The sequence below is a fragment of the Vipera berus genome, assembly GCF_964194415.1.
Source record: "Vipera berus genome assembly, chromosome: 2".
Lineage (NCBI taxonomy): Eukaryota > Metazoa > Chordata > Lepidosauria > Squamata > Viperidae > Vipera > Vipera berus.
Genome location: NC_138203.1, coordinates 116,405,519 through 116,425,698, shown reverse-complemented (window position 1 = coordinate 116,425,698; position 20,180 = coordinate 116,405,519). Strand labels below are relative to the sequence as shown.

At 40.8% G+C, this 20,180-nt stretch overlaps 1 protein-coding gene across 3 annotated transcripts; it reads left to right on the top strand.

Annotated features, from left to right (window-relative positions):
- Positions 1-1,451: 1,451 nt before the first annotated feature.
- ECSIT (ECSIT signaling integrator) lies at positions 1,452-19,815 on the top strand. 3 transcript variants are annotated; one of them, XM_081317046.1, is made up of 8 exons: positions 1,452-1,501; positions 11,816-11,995; positions 12,137-12,557; positions 13,205-13,428; positions 14,287-14,344; positions 15,402-15,544; positions 18,247-18,352; positions 19,237-19,815. In XM_081317046.1, the coding sequence occupies exons 2-8, from the start codon at positions 11,891-11,893 to the stop codon at positions 19,452-19,454; spliced, it is 1,275 nt and encodes a 424-aa protein (XP_081173172.1). In that variant the 5' UTR covers positions 1,452-1,501; positions 11,816-11,890; the 3' UTR covers positions 19,455-19,815. The 3 variants fall into 3 exon arrangements, with proteins under 3 accessions (XP_081173172.1, XP_081173171.1, XP_081173173.1); XM_081317045.1 differs by having other exon boundaries at positions 1,486-1,646; XM_081317047.1 differs by lacking the exon at positions 1,452-1,501 and adding an exon at positions 2,926-2,946.
- Positions 19,816-20,180: the final 365 nt, after the last annotated feature.

The window sequence follows — 20,180 nt, the reverse complement described above, 5'->3', positions numbered from 1 at the left end:
CAAATCCTCCAAAGCACATCAATAAGTTGCATGTGGTGAATTTTTAGGTGTCAGAGGTTAGAAATATTGGCTGAAATAGAAGGAAGTCCAGTAAGTTTAATCAGCAAGTGCCTTCCTCATGACAACAAGTCACATGGGATTTGGGAGGTCTGCAACCCCAATTCACCTACCATGTAAACCAGTTACTGCAGCAAATAACACAGGAGCACGACATGAACTTTTGCTGCCATCCTAGCCACGTGTCTGACTTTCATACCTTACCCATCAGCTCACTGAACTTTTATCAGTGCTATGCCTAGCATTCTTCCTGCCAGACCCAACTGTGTCATGCAGGCAGAGCACTGCCAAACTAGTGCTGGTAACAAAAGTATCTGGCCAAGCACTTACTCAGAAGAGCACAGCAATTCATCAGCATAGGCTTTCACTAGCAAAAGGACCTTACTGAATATCTGACCTGAAATCCCTTCACAAACAAGTAAGTGAGCAACAAGTGCTTGGCATAACAAGTTTTCTATAGGACCCAGCCAGTTACCCCCCTGGTTGCCAGCCCAGGGCAGCAAAGCAACTGTGAAAGACATTTTACCAGGCAGCCTCGATAGGGATACACAACTGAGGTTGGTTAGGGTTAGGGTAAAGAAATGAAATTCATAGTGACATTCTGTGTGCCACCTCGTGGACTGGCGGACTACATCTTAAACTAGCTATCTGGACTGCCCGAAGAGTACAAACTGCAAGGGAAAACAACAACAAACCAATTGCGGGATGGATAATGGCTATTTCCCTAAGGGTATGATCATTACTTCTTGTCCTGCCCTTTGATACTTTAGACTAGAATAAGTCAATCCCCTCTTCTCTGTGACAGCCCTTCAAATACTGGTTTATTGTTCAGATAGGTTTATCCTACCTTCCTATGTTCAAGTTATTTTATGTACTTTCCTCCCTCCAAAATCTTGTCTGAAATTCAGGAAAGAACAAAAAAATGAGATGATACACATTCGCAGTATTAGCTCTGTACAAATGAAGGTGTTGTGGCTGACAGCGTAACCGCCTGGAATTTAAGGACAATAGTGCAATCGGATATGCGCAGGATTTTCCCACAAAAGCCACTTTACTGGAGTGGTTTAAAAATAAAATTAAAAATCCTGCAGGTGAAAATTGTCATCTCCAAGAGGCAACGAACTTCCAGCTGTAGAAGCTTAGCCAAGAAATGAAAAAGACAATCCCAATCAAAGGAACTCGCGGACGCGCTCTCCTCCGCTAACGCCAATGCTGGCTATGGAATTTTGGGAGTTGAAGTCCAACCGTCTTAACGCTAGTAAGGTTGAGCAAGACTGCGCTAACGCACAGGAAGCCTAACATCAGAGGCGGCTCTCGCGAAACTCCAATCACCCCCGCCTGCCTCGAGTCTGAGAGGAGGCGGGACTTTAAACAACAATCTGAGCAATTAGAGACGAAGACGTCACGCGGAGAAATCCCAGGATGGCGGTGGAGACAGCGGAAGGTCAGAGGCATAAGCGAAGCGTATGAACTCCTTTCGTGGGGGAGGGATGGGTTGGGGCGCTGTTGAACAAGAAGGACCTGCGGGAATAGGACGGAGGAACGTGCCAGAATTGGGAAAAAGTCAGATAGTAATCGTGACTGTCCATGTGCGTTATTCTATTTAAATATGAATTAGATTGATAATGCGGTTAACATTGAATATATCATTATTTCTCTGTGACCAAAATGTACACGTGTTTATTTCTTATTGGCTCTAGGTTTTACTATATATTTAATATTTCCTAGCTTTTTAAAGGAGGTACAGGCTGAGTTCAGAGTGCTGAGCGTGAGCCACAAGTAAGCGGAATGGGGCATAAATATTTAAACGAGCTGCGAGGAAATTAGCTGGAATTATGGGCAATCATGTATTGATATACTTGTGTTACATATAAACTAGATGAGAGTTGGTGTGTACTACTGAGCTGGGAATTGAGGTATATTACATATTTCAAATCCTGATTGCAGGCCATCAAATAGTTTTTGACACCTAGTATTTATTTTTTTATTTTAATCCCATTTATATCCTGCCCTTCTCCGAAGACTCAGGGCGGCTTACAAGCTTAGCAGTAGCCTTCATTCTATTCTATGTATATGCCTGCTTATTAGGGCTTTCACACACACCCCAGCGGCATTATTACAAAGTCAGCTTATTGCCCCCAACAATCTGGGTCCTCATTTTACCTACCTCGGAAGGATGGAAGGCTGAGTCAACCTTGAGCCTGGTGGGATGCGAACCTGCACTAATTGCAGGCAGCTGGTGTTACTTAAGGAGGCATTAGCCCACTGCTCCACCAAGGCTACATAGATATATTTTCTTCATGATGATCTGTCCCTAACCAGGTGTTTCAGGTCTTCCAACCATGCTCTCGTTGTCCCTGTAACTGAGTCCATCCTCTTTTTTTCTTCATTCTTTCCCACCATCACAAGCTTTTCCAGAGAGCTAGGTCTTCACATAACATGTCCAAAGGAGGTCTGTCAAACATCCCATTTAGACATTCAACCAAAGAGACTCTCTGTTCTTTTAAATTACCAAGAGTGTAGCGTTATTGAAAGATCCATCTAGGTACACCTGAAGCAAAGTCAGTTCTGGGATTTTTCCAGCGAAAGCCCCATAGGTAAAAAACCCTTTTCCCCTCTGGGCCACCCACAGTTCATAGTTCACTAATTAGGTTCAGTTCTTTTGTTTTGGGAAGACTGTGCTGCTCAAACATTTCATAACTTGACTTTGGTGTCTAACGTCTCGCCAGCAACAGAAGTCACTCTTGTATTACAGAGCTTCCCTCCCTCCTTAGGAATTTGCCCACCCCCTTCTTGCTGTTTGGGAAATTGTGACGACTGCAGGTGCAACTATGGAGTTGAGTCAGGTTTGACAAGGACAATTTAAGGACAAGGACATTTGTTCCTCAAGTGAGAGAACTCGGCCAATTTGTTCAATGATCCATTTATTTGTTTTCTTGGCTGTGCATAGCATTTTCAGGATGTTCTCCAACACAAAAATTCAAGTGTCAATGCTACTCATATTCTGCTAGGTAGGCAGCAGGTATCATATCCTGCTGGGGTAGGTAGACCATAATCTACTTCTTGGTAAGATAGAAAAATTTGGGATAGACAGCACCATCACCAGATGGATTTGTAACTAGCTGACAAACCGTACTCAATATGTAGTCCTTAATGGAATTACATCCATATAGAGGGAAGTAAGCATTGGGCTATCCCAAGGTTCCATTTTAGGCCCAGTACTCTTCAACATCTTTATAAACAATCTAGATAAGAGAATAGAAGGGGAACTCATCAAATTTACAGATGACACTAAGTTGGCAGGAATAACCAACACTCCAGAAGATACGCTCAAGATCTAGATGACTTGAACACTGACTTTGGCCCTATTGAACAAAATGAATTGCAATGTAAAGAAAAGTAAATTTTTATACTTAGGTAAGAAAAATCAAATGTACAGGTACAAATTAAGTGAAACTTGGCTCAAAAGCAGTAACTGAGAAGGATCTAGAAGAAAGAAAAATTTTCTTGACAGTGAGAATAATTAAGCAGTGGAACAGCTTGCTGTCATGGTTCCAATAGATGAAACCATTTAAAAGAATTTCAAGGCAAGGATTTCTTCCTTAAAGAAGATTTTATTTAGGAAACAAGATATCGGCACATACAAAGGTGAACCCAAGACTAAAGTCCCCTCCTCAGGCTACAAGGATTGACCTTGAGTCTCACACAGAAGTATTGTTATGGCTAACTGAAACTTAAAACCCCCCTCCCCTCCTTCATCTAAAATCTCTAAAATAAAATGTGGCAACAAAGACAAAATGAAAAATGGCTTCAGTTCAGTTTGTCACAACGTTGACATTTGGCTCCTCTTAAAAGAAAGGAGAAATCCTGCAAATCTAACAAGAATAAAAGTTAGGAATCCCCCCTCGGTTTGTTTGGATGTTTATCATAAAATTTACGTATGAGCCTATCAGCTTTCATATCAGTACACTTCACTCAGGTAGCCTCTGATAACGGATATCCCTTCCACTGCATTAAATATTGCAATTTCCCTTTATACAATCTAGCATCAGGAATATGCTTCACTTCATAATGAGTGTCTCCAGCTGCCACAAGTGGGCCAGGTGCTTTCTTGGGAGGGGGTCTCAAAGTAGAATCTCTGAAAGGCTTCAACAAACTGCAGTGAAATACTGGGTGGATCTTTCCTAAAAGTCGAGGAGTTTTAGTTCCACAGTCACTGGGTTTAAAATCCGCACTATGGGAAAAGGTCTCAGGTATTTTGCCCCAATTTTTTGCTAGGTAATTTGAGTCTTAAATATTTTGTGGAAAGATAAAACTTCTCTCCCACATGAAATGACTTTTGTGGTGCCCTTATCATCTTGTTTTTTATAAGTCTCTGAGGCTTTTTTCAAAGCTTTCTTTGCACTGACCCACACCTCCTTCCAAGGAGACACCCATTAAACTAAAGTCTGAGATGCATCTGGTTCCTGGGAGTATTCAGGCATCAGGATGAAATCCCGCCCTGTGACCATTTTAAATGGCGTAAATCCGGTGCTGCTGTGTACAGTGTTGCTATAAGCCACCTCAGCGAAAGAGAGGAGATCAGTCCAATTTGTCTCTTGGTAATCCACATAGCATCTAAGATATTGTTCCACCATTGCGTTCGCTTTTTCAGCCACTCCATTCGTAGGCAGGTGAAAAGCCGATGACAGTCCTTGCGTAGACCCAATTAATTTTAGAAAGTCCCTCCAGAACCTGGCCGTAAACTGCACCCCATGTCGGAAATTATTTGCTTTGGTGTGCCGTGTAGTCTGTAAATATGCTTAAGGAAAAACATAGCCAATTTCTGGGCAGAATGGAGGCCTGAGAAGGCAATAAAATGAGCCTGCTTTGAAAATAGATCAACCACAGATCATATTACTGTATTTCCTCTACTCTCAGGTAATTTGATGATAAAATCCATAGCGATCTCTTCCCATGGTTGGGAAAGATCCGCAACAGGTTGCAATAGCCCAGGAGGTTTTCCTGGGATTCTTTTAATGGTAGTGTCAATACACGCTGACTTTGCTTTTGCTTTTTGTGCTTTGGAGCTGAATAAAGCCTCTTTTGTTTGTCACACGTTCCTGTTGCAGACTCGTGCATGCTTTCATTGAAGGACGTGTATTGACAGTAAGTCAGTGTTGGGAGTTAATTGCTCCCAACGCCTACACAGCTGGTCAGAGACAGGACCCCGCCCCCAAACCACAAACTAGCATCTGCCCACAATCCATTATAATCCCTCCTTCTCCCCACAGCCCCATTTGCTGCTCTCTCCTATTCACCATCCCCCCACGCGTTCATCATCCTTTTTTCCCTCAGGTCCAACAGTCCACCGGCAACTAGGTGAGTAGTCCACACAACCCCCACCCTTCCAGGTGTCCAGGCCCACCGCATACAGCTCCACAAGGCAACTCAGCAGTACCCACTGACACTCCCTGAATCAGCTGGCCAGCGGCAGAACCAGCAGGGAACTCCGGCTGCTCTGCAGCCTCCACTGACGTTCCCAGGACCAGCTGGCCGGTGGTAGAACCGGCAGGGAACTCTGGCTGCTCCATGGCCTTCACCTACGTTCCCTGGACCAGCTGGCCTGTGGTAGCTCTAACAGGGAGGCCCGGCTGCACAGCGGCGCCCTCTGGGGATTCTGAAAGCAGCTGACAGGTGCCGGAAGTAACAGGACACCCAGGGCAACCGGCGGCGTCAGCAGGACACAGTGAAGGCCCCGAACTCGGCTGACAGTCGTTGAGGCCTGTGGGGAGCTTGGCAGGAGTGGCGGTTCCCAGTAGGGAAATGGCACGGTCAGCTATCCAGCAGCACCCTCCGACGCATCCAGGATCCAGGGGAAAGAAGCCAACGCGAGGCTCTGCCTCCCCCCACCACTGAATGTCGGGCCCATGGGGCTCGACAGGTAGCACAGACTGCATAGCTTTTTACATAGTTCTCCACATCCTTCTTTAAGGCTGGCCACCAAAATTGCCTCCGGATTAAGTGTAGTGTTTTTAGGTAACCAAAATGACCAGCTTGTTTAGCGTCATGACTGTGTTGGAGTGCTTGGCGTCTGAGTGATTTAGGTAAATATAATTTCCCCCCTTTCCAAGCTAGACCATCCTATGGTCCTTGAACCATTGCTCAATAATCAATTCTTGTTTTAACTTCTTTGTCAAAGGATTGTCAGGGTTAAGAGTCTTTGCAGATTAGTGACTCTGGGAAGTTATTTGAGAAATAACGAGGTGGGGGCATAATAGAATCTACAATTTGTTCATGTTGGCTTTTGTATTGGGGTAATCTGGAGAGGCATCAGCTAAGAAATTCTTTTCACCCGGTATGTATTTCAGGGTGAAATTAAAACAATTAAAATATTGCGCCCAGCATACTTGTTTAGGAGACAATTTATGGGGAGTTCCCAATGCCTCTAAATTTTTGTGATCAGTCCATACTTCAAAAGGCACCTTGCTCCCTTCCAGGAAAGCCCATCTAATCGCAAAGGCTTCTTTCTCCCAAATGGCCCACTCTGCTCTGTGTCAGTGAATTTTTTTGAAGTGTAAGCACAGGGCTGCAAAACCCACTCATGATTCTTTTGTAGGAGTATGCCCCCACAGCCTTGCCCTGATGCCTAACTTTAAGACAGTTGGGAGACTGATTAGGCATCATGAACACTCTTGAGTCCACCAACACTCATAAGTCCATTTGAGTGCCTACGTTTGGCAGAGAGGGAAAAAGGCAGAATAGGCTGACTCACCATCAAGTTGTTCTCCCCCTCGTCATTGCTGTCATATGGAGCAGGTGCGATGGCAGTTTCAGCTGCGGCCTCGACCTCTTGAATGGGTGAGGTGACTTGAGTAATTTGCTCTTGAGTAATCCAATTTGATTTCTCTCTGGTAGAAGGCTGGCTTCCTTTTTTCTGGCGGGGCTGAGATGCTTTTCTGCTGAGGAAAAGGAATGGGGCAAGCTACTGTCTGGTGGCCCAGCTGGCCATATCTAAAACACTTGATTGGCGGTCCTGAAGATGATTTTGGAGGTTTAGTTGTCCCAATTGTTGGGGTTCATTGGGCAGTTGGCCTCCTTGTTTGGTCTGGTCTCAGTCCAGGTCCAGGAATCAGCATATTTTTTGTAGCGGGTTAGCTCAATGTCCAATTTCACTGCCACACGATACCACTCCTGAAGTTGGTCAGGAATTCCTTGGTGGACACAAGCCTGGAATAGACTGGGGTCCAGGCTGTTCTTGTAATGGTGGACCAGGGATCGTTCTGCCCACCACCCAATTCTGTCCGCCACTGTCCGGAATTCACACACATATTCCTTTGCTGGTCTGCCTCCCTGCTTTACTTTGTGAATGTCCTTCTCAGCTTGCAAAGCTATGGCCTCATCCTCGAACCTGGTTCTTAACCCTTGGATGAATAGATTGTAGTGCCATAGCTCAGGTGCTTGCTCATTGTGCAGGCTGTTCAGCTATTCTCTAGATTCACTGCTATCACGTCAACCATAGCAGCAGGGTCCGGTAGGCATTGGCATTTCTGCTCATGTAGGAGTGCACTTGGTTCAGGAAGAAAGTTACTTCTCAGGATCTCCATCAAATGTGGGTTTGAAAGGAGGAGCTGCTCTGGGCTGCTGCCTGTCTAAGAGAGCGTGCAGCCACCTATACTGTTGCACTAGATCTCGTTGGATTCCCCTTGCCCGATCAAACCTTGGCAGAGGGCCTGGATTGGTGTGGTAATGATGATGGCGGTCGGGACTGGCCTGGTATCGGTAATGATCTGGACTAGCCCTATGTGGATACCAGTCAGGGCTATCAGGATATTGGCAATGATTGGGGGTTGTCCTGTGCCAATGGCGGTCTGGGCTAACATGACATGGATACAGGTCGGGGCTCGCGTAGTAGTGGTGCCGCTCAGGGCTAACATACCATTCTTGATGATCAGGGCTGTCACGACTTTGATGGCGGTTAGGGCTCAGTGGCTGCTGACAGTCGGGGCTAGCACACTGCTGATAACAATATGGACTTCATCTCCACACCAGACTAGAAGTTAAAGCTGGTGGCTTCGGTCTCGGGAAGATGGCCCTGGCCCCAGCTATGGGACTGGGACTCCTCCTGGACTGGGAACGATCTTGGGGGCATCTGTCATCCTACTGACTGACAAGTAACTGGCAGGTGATCTGCTCTTTACTTCCTACATCCAGTCCTTCAAACTTCTCTCTCAAACACTTGACTGACTGGCTCCAAATTGCTGTCAGGTATTTCCACTCACCCAACTCATCCGAAGGTGCCACACACTTAGCGCTTCTTCGATCAGGAGAATGCGACTCATGCGAGGCAGTCACTGGAAAATCAGCTTCAGGTACCTTTGCAAAATTATTTTTTGGCTGGGGTGCCTCTGAACACTATGAATCACCACTAGGCAGGGTCCACTCTGATGACCAGATGTGTTCCTGTTCGTTCAGTCTCGTGCCTGCTGCTGGAGTTACCGAAACCACCCACTCTATCAGGGCAATGGCCTGCACTCCAACTGCCAAGGTAGCAGCTGTGGTTGCAGTGCTGGTGATAGGTTCCTCCTTTTTTTCCATTTTGGGCTCTTTCCTGAGTCTTTGTCTGCCCCCCTCAAGCTTTGGGTAGGCAACTGGAGCTCAGGACCCCGTGAAGTTAAAATAAAAGTGAGTCTTGGGTTAATGTCATGGTTCCGATAGATGAAACCATTTAAAAAAACTTCAAGGCAAGGATTTCTTCCTTAAAGAACATTTTATTTAGGAAACAAGATATCGGCACATACAAAGGTGAACCCAAGACTAAAATCCCCTCCCTCAGGCTACAAAGTAACAAGTTGCAATTCCCTCCCCAAATTGCTGTCATAATTCACATTCACCAATTATTTCAAAACACGGGCTCTCCTCCCAGCTTTTCAGCCTGCCAAAACTTTTATCAGGATTGACCTTGATTCTCACACAGAAGTATTGTTGTGGCTAACTGAGAAACATAACATCCCCCCTCCCACTCCTTCATCTAAAATCTCTAAACTAAAATGTGGCAATGAAGACAAAATGAAAAATGGCTTCAGTTCAGTTTGTCACAACGTTGACATTTGCCTTCAGAAGTTGTGGGTGCTCCATCACTGAAGCTTTTAAGAAGAGACTGGACAGCCACTTGTCTGGAATGGTATAGGGTTTCCTGCTCAAGCAGGGGGTTGGACTAGATCTCCAAGGTGCCTTTCAAGTATAGTATTCTGCTTTTTCAACATCTAACTTTTGGTTCCATAGAGTGTCACATGACTTGTATAATTTCAATATTTTTGAAATCATAAAATAAACATCAGTTCTCCATTACTAAGGTTGGAGAAGAAAGTCAGAACATGGAAGAATAGGATAATCTGTAATTACTATTTTTATGTTAATCTTCTCACCAACTTTTGACTGCTATCTTTCCATTGTTTTATATGTTTTGCTTGACCTTGGGATCGGTCTGAAAACTTTTTGTGTTGCATTTTGACTACAGAATGCACACATCAAGGAATAAGTTATCACAACACCACAGTTACCCTTTTATTTCACACACAGTTATAATGTTTGGACAATGAAGTTTTGGGACAAAGCAATTTGGAATGTTTGAGGGGAAGCTACAGAATGTACTTGAGCTCTAACTGTGAAAGGGGTATGCATTGTTTATGTACAAGAATAATGGAAAGGTAATAACATCCTAATATCTTCCTTTACCTATAGAATTTTAATGTGTTTCTTCTATCCTTAGCAATTTCTGCATCTCCAGAGCTATTGTTGTGCTTGCATTGCAGCCCCTCAATACTAGTTTATCCCAAACTAAAATCCCTAGCTCTCCAAGCTTTGGACATCAGCATAAGTGTGGGGTTTACTCCCTGTTTTGGTGGGGTCATACTTATCTCTTTGATAATTCCTTGATTAGGGCATTGTTTTCTGTTTGATTGGCCCACGGTTAATACCTGTTGATTTGGGTTTTGGCTGTTGGAGAAGATGTGTACTGGTCTGTTCATTTCCTTCTTAGCTTTTTTTATTGTCCATTTTAATGAAATTATGATTGAACTTGTCCATGTGATTTATGAGATTTGTGTTCTGTCCCAGCCTATGTGAGTCCTTGTTATGCTCACAAAGAGAAACCCCTCTTCCAAGAAACAAGCAGGAACTGCTAGAAAAAAAACAACCCCTTTTATTCTCACAGACCTGAGTCAGTGTCCAAGGCAAACAAACACAGTCCACAGAAACTCAATCCTCAACACGAATTGTTGTCTTAGGCAACCAGCACCTCCCACACCTTCCCTTTTATAATTCAGCCAAGGCATGGCTTCCTAATGCCTTCTCCTTTGTCTTTGGGGCCGCTCCATTGCATTCCTCTGTCCTACTCACTTCTCTTTCCTGCGCATTCGTCCATCCGGAATTTGTCCCAACTGGTCTTCATCACTGTCCTACTCAGGCTCCCAGCACAGCTGTGTCTCAGCCTGAGCGCAAGTAGAGGGGCCAGGCTCATCATCCAGTTGTAAATCTTGGAGCTCCTCAGAGCCTTCCTCTGTCTCTAATGTCACTCCAGGCCCCTTCTCCTCATCTGATTCCTCAGACTCAGCTGCCAGATCCACTGGCTGGCGAGGAATCACAACAATTTAGGAGATTTCACAGTGTCTTCTGACTGGTAGTTGGCATTTTTGGATAAACTCTGCAAGTCTTCTGTTTGCCTTATATAGTGACCATTATAATACCTACAATATATATTGTAAGTGACTCCTGTTTTTTCTTCCTGGCCTATTGAGTCTTTTGGTTTACTTCAGAAGTTTTGAAGGGCTTTAGTTGGTCAGTGTACTACAGTGATGCTATGTGGTTGTCATAATATTTTTTATTTACTTAGGAAATTTATGTGGCCATCTACTCCCTCAAGGCGGCTTACAAGCAAAAAATAAATATAGAAAAAAACAATAAAAAAATAATATTCCCCCCCCCAGGTATGTAGTATGCTGGTTGTTTCTGATACGTTTTCAATGTATGGTAGTGTTAAACTTTTCATAATTTGTGTTGTGTTACAAAGCTATGAAAAGTGAGTTGGTGAGTTGAGTGGTCAGGCCCTTTATGATAAAGTTGCATGGGTAGTATCTAGTTTGTTGGGGGATTTGCATAGACAGCCTGTTTCTTTTTTCTGGTGTTCTTGGTGCTGCAGTGCATTTTTACTTTTGTGAGCAAAGTTCTTATATAGCTCCTTTTGTGCGTGGTTGGGTTGTTACTTTGGCAATCAAGCATTTGTTTAGTATAGGTTGTTTTTCTATAGACTTGCATTTCTAATTTGCCGATGTTTCCTCTGTTGATGAGGCTATCCAGGAAGGAGAGTATGTTGTTGCTTTGTTCTTCTCTTGTAAATTTTATTCTTTTGACAATTGTTGATTGTCTCATGTGTCTCCTCTTGTTATTCCTTTTTATTGCGACAATGTTGTTGTCTATTTACTGGATCCATACTTTAGGTTGTATGCTATTGTTTCTAGATGCTGCATTACAGTCTCTGCTCTGAGTTCTGAGACTGGTGAGCCCTTGGGCGTTCCTCTGATTTGTTGGTATAATTAAAATTGCTAATGAGGCAGAGGTTGATGAGTCCCATGAATCTTGATATCTCCATCTTAGTGTACTTGTTGGGTATGCTGTGTAGTACTGCTACCATGAATTCTTTTGTTACTTCTGGTTCTACAGGTGTAAAAAGTGCTGTGACATTGAATGAAACTATAATTTCATCTTCTTCTGTTTTTAGGTCTTTGATTTTTCTGGAGGCACTGTAATGGGGAATTGGTAGATCCCAATTGTTCTGGAAAACAGATGGACTGTCATGAAGTGTCTCAGGGCATTATCAGTGGCTGGGGAGCTTTCTGCAAGAAGAGGCTCCTTTCTTAAAAAGAATTTTCTACAATTACAAAGAAGCTCTTCTTTCCAGGTACAAAACAAAAAATCCTAAAAATGTCTCTTAATTTCTGAGACTGCATAAAAATGTGAGTCTATGTAACTGCAGTATTTCTTTGACTAATACTCTTGTCTGTAATCCTTACATCTCTCCAATAAACTTTGCTTATCTTAGAACTCCAGGTTGGTTCCTGTGAGAAGTATCCAAATGAGCACAGTTCTTGGCACTTCCAACTTTGCCATAAAGAACCATGAAAAACGTGACAAAGAATCCACCAACCAGTCATTAGTGAAAATTGAAGATATCTTCGAGACAACATCTGTACATGAAAAAACTAAAGCTACATTTCAGGAAGCCGTGGACATCTTCTGCAAACGGGATGTCCGCCGCACGGGTCACGTAGAGTTCATCTATGCAGCTCTGAAGAAAATGCCAGAATTTGGAGTGGAGAAGGATGTTAATGTGTACAACAAAATCTTGGATGTCTTCCCTAAGAAAGTGTTTATTCCTCAAAATATTTTTCAAAAAATGCTCAAATATTACCCCAGGCAGCAGGATTGTGCTGTCCAGCTGCTTGAACAGATGGAGCACTTTGGTATGTACATAAAAATAGCAAGGGGGCCCGAAAAGTGGGAAAAATTTTTTATGATATATATGTGAAAAAACATGGGATCCTTCATCTCCACAAGCTGGCTCTTAATTTAAAAATTGTGCCATGTATTACATGAATAATCTTAACATAGAATGTTGACTAACACTGTTTATAAAATAACTGTTATTGGAGAACTTTCCAGTCACTTGGAGAAGTTTTTTTGGGGGGTTTGCTTTGGAAAGATTTTTACAACATAGTTGATAAGAAGTAGTAGAATACTGTGTATTTTTGCTCCTCTTAATATGAAGAAATGGAACAATTACGGGAAGGAAACGGTGGAGCATTACCATCTAAATTTGCTATTGAGTTCTACAGGACCAACCAGTTTGAAGTCAGTTGATGACAAAAAGGCATTTAGTTTTCTTTGGAACTGTACCTGCCTCTGAAAAATGTGCTAGTAATTTCACAGAGAAATCTGCTGCTCTTGGTTCTATCAGTGATGGGACCAACAAATCTAAATGTCTCTGTCCATGATTTCTTTTATTGATACCTCACTGTTTGCAGATATATTTAGTTAAGTGTCAATAATGGGTAAATAAAAACAGTTTCTTCCCAAGCCTGATAAGTTCGTCCTTTCTCTTGTCCTAAAGGTGTCTTACCAAACCTGGAAACCAAGTTTTTGCTTCTCGAGATCTTTGGTAATAAAAGCTACCCTGTAAGAAAATACCAGAGGATCATGTACTGGTTCCCTAAATTTAAGCATATCAATCCTTATCCAGTCCCAATTCCTCTGCCAGAAGATCCTGTTGAACTTGCAAGGTTGAGCTTGCAGAGGATTGCAGCTGACCTGAATGCTAAGGTTACAGTATATCAGGTAAATTGAGAAATTTGCAAGGTCCTACTTGTATAGTAGATAATTTACTGTGCCAATTGAAATGATTAGTTTCTCCACTAATTTGAAGTACTGGTGTTTCTTTTGGATGTAGTACATTTCCTTTATCATGTGTCAAACATTCAAATTCCTTAATAGAAAAAATCAAAACCTTGACATTTTGGCCATTTACAGTATATAGGCCACTGGCTTTGTGTGGAATATATAGATATATTCCTGAAAACAGAGAAAGCTTAATTATGAAAATCTTAATCAAAGTTTGGAGTTCTCAAGTAAATGAAAGCTAAATCTGAAAATATTCTGGAAGAAATACTTCCTTCCCTTACCCATCTACTCCTCTACTGACACAGATAGTCCTCAACTTACAACCACAATTGAGCCCCCAAATTTATGTTGTTAAGTGAGTTTTATCCCATTTTATGAATTTTATTGCCACATTTGTTAAGTGATTCACTGCAGTTGTTTAATTAGTAATATGGTTGTTAAGTGAATCTGGCTTCCCCCATTGATTTTGCTTGCCAGGTCGCAAAAGGGAATCACATGACTCTGAGACATTGCAACCATCTTAAATACGAATCTGTTGCCAAGCATCCAAATTTTATTCACCTGACTCTGGGGATGCTACAGTGGACATAAGTTACTTTTTCCAGTGCTGTTGTTACTTTGAATGGTCACTAAATGAACTGGTGTAAGTCAAGGACTACCTGTATTTCACCTCCTAATCCTCCTGTTTCATTCTCATCTTTATCTTCTGTCCCTTCAGGGCTTTCTGTAATTTATTATGTCGCTCCTTTACTAACTTGGATCACCAATGAATTTAAACTATCTTAACGTTTGCAGATCTCCCAATCGGAAGTCCTGGATTCTGGAAAAGAAATTAATCATCCACATATCATAGGTACCGAACTCTTTCTGTCTTTTTTGTTTTGTGCTAAGTGGATAATCTCAGATGTGAGGACGAAATGAATTGGGATTTCAATCATAATGTCTGTAGGTGCCACTGTGTAGCTACAGGTAAGACAAGGGTGCTTCTTTAGCTATGTTAAAAATGACAGGAAAAGAAAAAAATCTTACCAGCTGCTCAGTGAAGGATCAAAGGCAACAAAAGGTCAATGCTATTTAATTGCAGGTTCAGTTTTCTTCAACAAAAATGAAATTATGAAGGGCAGGATGAAGGGATAAGATAGAAGCAAATTAACTGATTTCCTTCTGTCAAGTACATATAAGAAATGTGCCAGTCTGTTTTCTTCCTTCTTGCTTACCTTCTCACTCTGCCATAGGAAACAGAAGGAACTCCACAAAAATGTGTGACTCAATATATACCTGCAACAGCCATTGTTTGCATAATTATTGACTTGAATAGACTTGGGAAGCATGGATATTTGTATACCAATTGCGGAAGATTTGTGCAATCCATATTCTTTAGCTCAGAAATACAAATGTTGAAACTAGAATAACAGATTGGTCAGAGAGGAAAGAATAAGGAATTTCCTTTTTTTCTGTTCTCCGTTTATTTTTCTCATAGCTAGCACTTAATTCTCTATTTTCTAGCTATTTCATCTAAGACTAGAAATACAATCACAGGAGAATTATATAGTGACAGAAATGCTGTGGCAATGAAGTGAAATACTGACATAAAATGTCTTCAGGATATAGTGCTTTGGCTGCCAGCTTCAGAGTCGATAATATGAATGAATAGGAGGATCTGAGATTTGAAACACTTGTAGACATTATCCAGAAATCTCAGTCTGGATCTCTTGGAATTTCGTTTCTAAATTCTTCCTTGGATATAGCTGATAATGCTGAGAATTCTTGTTTTGAATTAAAAAAAATACAGCAAATCTCTTTTTATTTTACTAAAGAGCTAGAGTTGACATACTTTTTTATATTTTAAAATAACTGGTGATTAACCTTTCTTTTATAACCTGCTTTTTAATCTCTTCTCTGCCTTTCAGGAATCCAAAGCCCTGATCAGCAGTCACTGCTGGCTTCTCATAACACTGAAAAACCCATTTTCCTTGAAGGCCCCTTTCGCTTATGGCTCAAGTCCAAGTGTGTTTATTACTATGTGCTCAGAGCAGAGCTTTCAGAAGAACATGTAAATTAATATTTGGTATCTTCTCTAAAGGCTGTTTGTAACATTGAGCTAGACACGGAAGGATGCATGTAATTTCTCTGCTAATGCACCAGATGGAGTTGTGTGAGCATGTGTCAGCGCAAAATGGAACTTATTAAAAAAAGGATGAACTATGATTGTTTGTCTGCGGAAAGGGTGTGAAAAATTATTCCTGTTAGAGTTTGTGCAGCTTTAGAAATTTTAGAGATGGAAACAGCGTAATTAAACAGGATACTACAAAGGAATTTGATATCTGAATGGTTTGGTGCTATTTTTTTAGACAAGTTTTATTGATTTTTTAATATTTACATATACAGGTATTTGTGAAACAATATGGTGGTTGGGTAGTTAAAATAAGAAATAACCAGTTGTAAATAGTTCAGGTTACATCAACAGAGATGCCCTCTCTACTTCCCTTAGTTATTACATAGTCAAAACAGGCAAGTTGGTACATTTCTAGTTGTAACCTAGTCAATCAACAAAACTTAAAATATATTTTCAGTAATCCATATCAATATCCTGTTTTTAAATTTTATCTAATTGCAATAGGATGTTCTGGAGTGGCCTATAGTATAAATGAAAGAGTTTAATTTTTGGGTAACCCACAATTCCCTATTTTAATAAAGAATAATTCTTTTGTCTACAAAACTTACATTGTTCATTACAAAGCATTCTTATGTTTTACCATTAAAGTCTAATTTTCATCTTAGGAAATCACCAGTTATTAGAAATACGTTTTTTGCTTTAACCATTCAACAATTATTAAAATACTATCTTTTATATATAAAATTCTAGATTCTATACTATGATTCAAAAGTAACCACTGAATATTCTATAAGTCATCTTAACCGTACATCAATTATTAAAGTACTATCTTTTGATATGTCATTCCAAGTTCTAAAATATAGTTCGGAGTTATATTCTAAAAGCTTACATTTGTTTTCCTTTACCGATCTAAAAGCTAAATGTAAAATCAGTTATATTTTTAGGGATTCCCCTTAATCCATAAAAGAAATATTTTTATAGTCTATCTTTAGGAATCCCAAAAGAGAAACAAGTTCAGTTTTTTTAAAATCTAACTCTTGCCTTCCTTTTGTGCCAATCATACTTCCCTCTTGGCATCTTTAAAATCTCAAATGTATCTTCCTTTCTTCCTATACCCCTTATTTGAATCCAGGGAGCGTGTCCAAATGTCAGTTTTGCAAGGAAGATGTCCCCTTTGTAACCATTGTATTTTTGCTTCGATAATTCAGTTTTTGATGATTGATATAATATAGTTGTCATTAAATCAGTCAAATCTTTTTGTTCTTCCAATTCTATCTGGGTTAGGTAGAAAGTAGTAGGTGGTATTATGATTGTTCCTGCCGCCCTTCCATGATCGCAGAAAAGTCCTCCTCTCGGTAATCACCCCTCCAGGGCGATTTTTGACCCTTTTCAGGGTCCTCAAAAAAACAAAGAAACGGACGGCAGGGAGCAGGCTGTTCCTGCACGTCCGGAAGCATCGCGCACGCAAACTGGAAGCCAGGTTTGGTGCTATTTTTAGTGTTAAGGTCTTAGTTGAGAGAGAAGAGCAAGTAATTATTGGTGGTTTTGGAAGACAAAAACTAAATTTTGTTCAAGAGCAAGCTGTGTCTTGCACAAGCCGAAGCTCCAACAAAGCACTTCCATTCATTTCTGATCAATTATTTGGAAGTGAGGGCCGGAGGAGAGAAACAAAATGATACATAATTTGTGTTTTTTTAAAAAAATAATTCACCACTAAGCACATTAAACAAAATTTCTGTTTGACATGTTCAGGTGCAAGTATGTAAAAGCCAAAAGAAATGAAACTGGGGATCCCAAAATCTTAACTGGGGAATAAAGGAGGGCATCCAGCTACAGAAAAATTGAGATTTAGCTCCGTAAGGAAAACCTTCCTGATGACAGCAGAGAAAAAGAACCTCAGGGAGCTCTCAGTTGTTTATATGGGAAGATGGTATTTTTATACTCCAGAGGACATCTGAAGGGATAGGCAGGCTCTGGAAGAACCCCCTGAGTACTATATCAATCAGAAATAGTAGAGACCAATAACTTTACTATACTTTGGGCATCTCTAAAACCTTGCTGAAAATTGAGATTAAGTGTTAGAATAAGAAGAGGGAGTCAAGCTCAAAGAAGAGGGAGTCAAGCTATTCTCCAAGGCACCTGAAAGCAGGACAAGAAGCAATGGATGGAAACTAGTCAAGGAGAGAAGCAACCTAGAACTAATTTCCTGACAGTTAGAACAATTAACCAGTGGGACAACCTGCCTCCAGAAGTTGTGAATGCTCCAAAACAGGAAGTTTTTAAGAAGAGACGGGCCAGCCATTTGTCTGAAATGGTATAGGGTTTCCTGCCTGAGCAGGGGGTTGAACTAGATGACCTCCAAGGTCCCTTCCAACTAATAATAATAATAATAATAATAATAATAATAATAATAATAATAATAATAATAATAATAATAATAATAATAATAAAAATACATCATAGAGGGTGCTCCACCATATCCTCTGAAACATGTAGCTTTAATGGAGACGAACACAGGAACAGGAATAAGTGACTAGATGTTTCTGTTTACTTTTCCTAACCAAACATAGCAGGGTTTTGGTCAGATAATTTAATTTGCTATTGAATTTTTTTTTTACTTCCCTTGCTTTTGTTCACAGATGGTGGAAGTGATTGACCCAGAAAGGAATTTCTACTACCCCATGCATCTGGATATTGATCTGGAAAGGGATGTTCTGGATGATTATGAGTTTTACACAGATAAAGGTAGCCATCATATATGTTTTGTTTTGTATGCATCATCCCTAACAAGTAGAATGAAATCCTTCCCAAAGTTAAAACTAGGAAAGGATAGGGAGAATCAAGTGAATGGAGTTTAAAGTAACAACTTCTCTTGTCGTACATGACCATTTGGTAGAAAGATCCCTGCCTGCTTGTCTATGACTTCTCTTATTAAAATGTGAACTCTCAGGATGTGGGACCTGTGTAAAGTTCCATGCATAACTAGCTAGTTCTCGATTTACAACCCAAATTGGTACCAGAAGTTCCAATGCTAAGCAAGGCAATTGTTAAGTGAGTCACACCCAATTTTATGACAGTTTTTGTAAGTGACTCATGTAAGCAAATCTGGCTTCCCTCATTGACTTTGCTTGTCAGAAGGTGGCTAGGAAGGTCGCAAATGCCAATCATTTGACCCCAGGATACAGCAACTGTCTTAAATACATGTCAGTTCCCAAATTTTGATGCTTGCATTATAAGGATGCTGTGATGGTGTAATAAGTGTAATGACTTGTTTAAAGTGCCATTGCAACTTCAGTCATTAGACCAGGGGCGTCAAACTGGCAGCCCGCATCATGCACAGGCCACGCCCACCCCAGCTCCACAAAGGTAAAAAACATCTCAATACATCATATGTCACGTGATGCGATCGAGTTTGAAACCTGAGCATTAGATGAATGGTTGTAAGTCAAGAACTGCATGCAAGTAACATAAGCTGTATTCTGGGATTTGACAGTGGATGATAAATTGGCCTTGAGGTGTTTGCGATTGTCCACTGATGGCTTAAGTTGAATATTTCACACCTATAATTCTTTGTAATCTTTTTGAGCTGCCTTATAATGCTGATGCTGTATTTTGTGCTTCCTCTACAGTTAAGGAGGGCCCTGTTTTTGCCATGTGTGTGGTTGGGGCAGAAAACAAGGCTACCTTGGCCAAATGGATTGTAGGTCTTCAGGAAACAAACCCTGTTTTGCATGATATAGTTGTCATATTCCGCCTCACACACAACCCTCAGGAGCTGCAGTGCAACGAAGAAATAGAGGACGATAATGGAAGAACACAAGCCAAATTCTTCAAACAAGAAGTTTGAAACTTCACTGATCATGTTTTAGGTTTCAGTCATGTTATATGAGGGCTTTAAGGGCATTTGACCAAATAAATTCCTGAATTGTAAATTGGGTTAAGATGTAGGTTAATAAAATATGTTTCTGATATTGCAGATGGAGGAAGATTTATAAAATAAGATCTGACATAAAACCTCCAACTGTCTTATGTGTATAATTTCAATGCTGGATAGGTGTAGATTAAAGAAACAAATTTGAGAATGTTCAAAATGTTACAAACTCTTCACAGTTCCATGATCAAGTTTAATTCTGTAGATAATCTTCTGGATGTTACTAAATCTGGAAGGAAATCCTCCTCACTGCATCACGCCTTATGTCAACCGAGTTGCCCATCTTTTCATGTGTTGGAGAGAGAGATAAACAGTATTGCCTATAGTAGTTAGTACAAAAAAGTGTTTGTATTCTTGCCAAGGACACATCCTTATCATCAGAATTTGGACTTGATTTAAAGGAGACATATTTATCAGCCTCATATAAAGAAATTACCCAGGTACATCAAAAAATGAATAGTATGACAAATAGAAGAAATTGTAGTGCTTACTGCTGACACTTAAAACAATCCAAATCCTGCCAGGAGTCATTATCCACATTATCCCTTGGTGTGTCATTTGCATTTCCACTTTATCCATATTTTTTTTTATTTTCCAGTATTTCAACAGCATATTTAATATTTCTACATCAGATATTTGTTT

Excerpts from the sequence above, each read along its gene's own strand:
- ECSIT (XM_081317046.1), top strand. The coding sequence starts at position 11,891 with ATGAAGTGTCTCAGGGCATTATCAGTGGCTGGGGAGCTTTCTGCAAGA. Across the intron at positions 11,996-12,136 it reads AAAGAAGCTCTTCTTTCCAG|AACTCCAGGTTGGTTCCTGT; the intron begins GTACAAAACAAA and ends TGCTTATCTTAG. Across the intron at positions 18,353-19,236 it reads TGAGTTTTACACAGATAAAG|TTAAGGAGGGCCCTGTTTTT; the intron begins GTAGCCATCATA and ends CTTCCTCTACAG.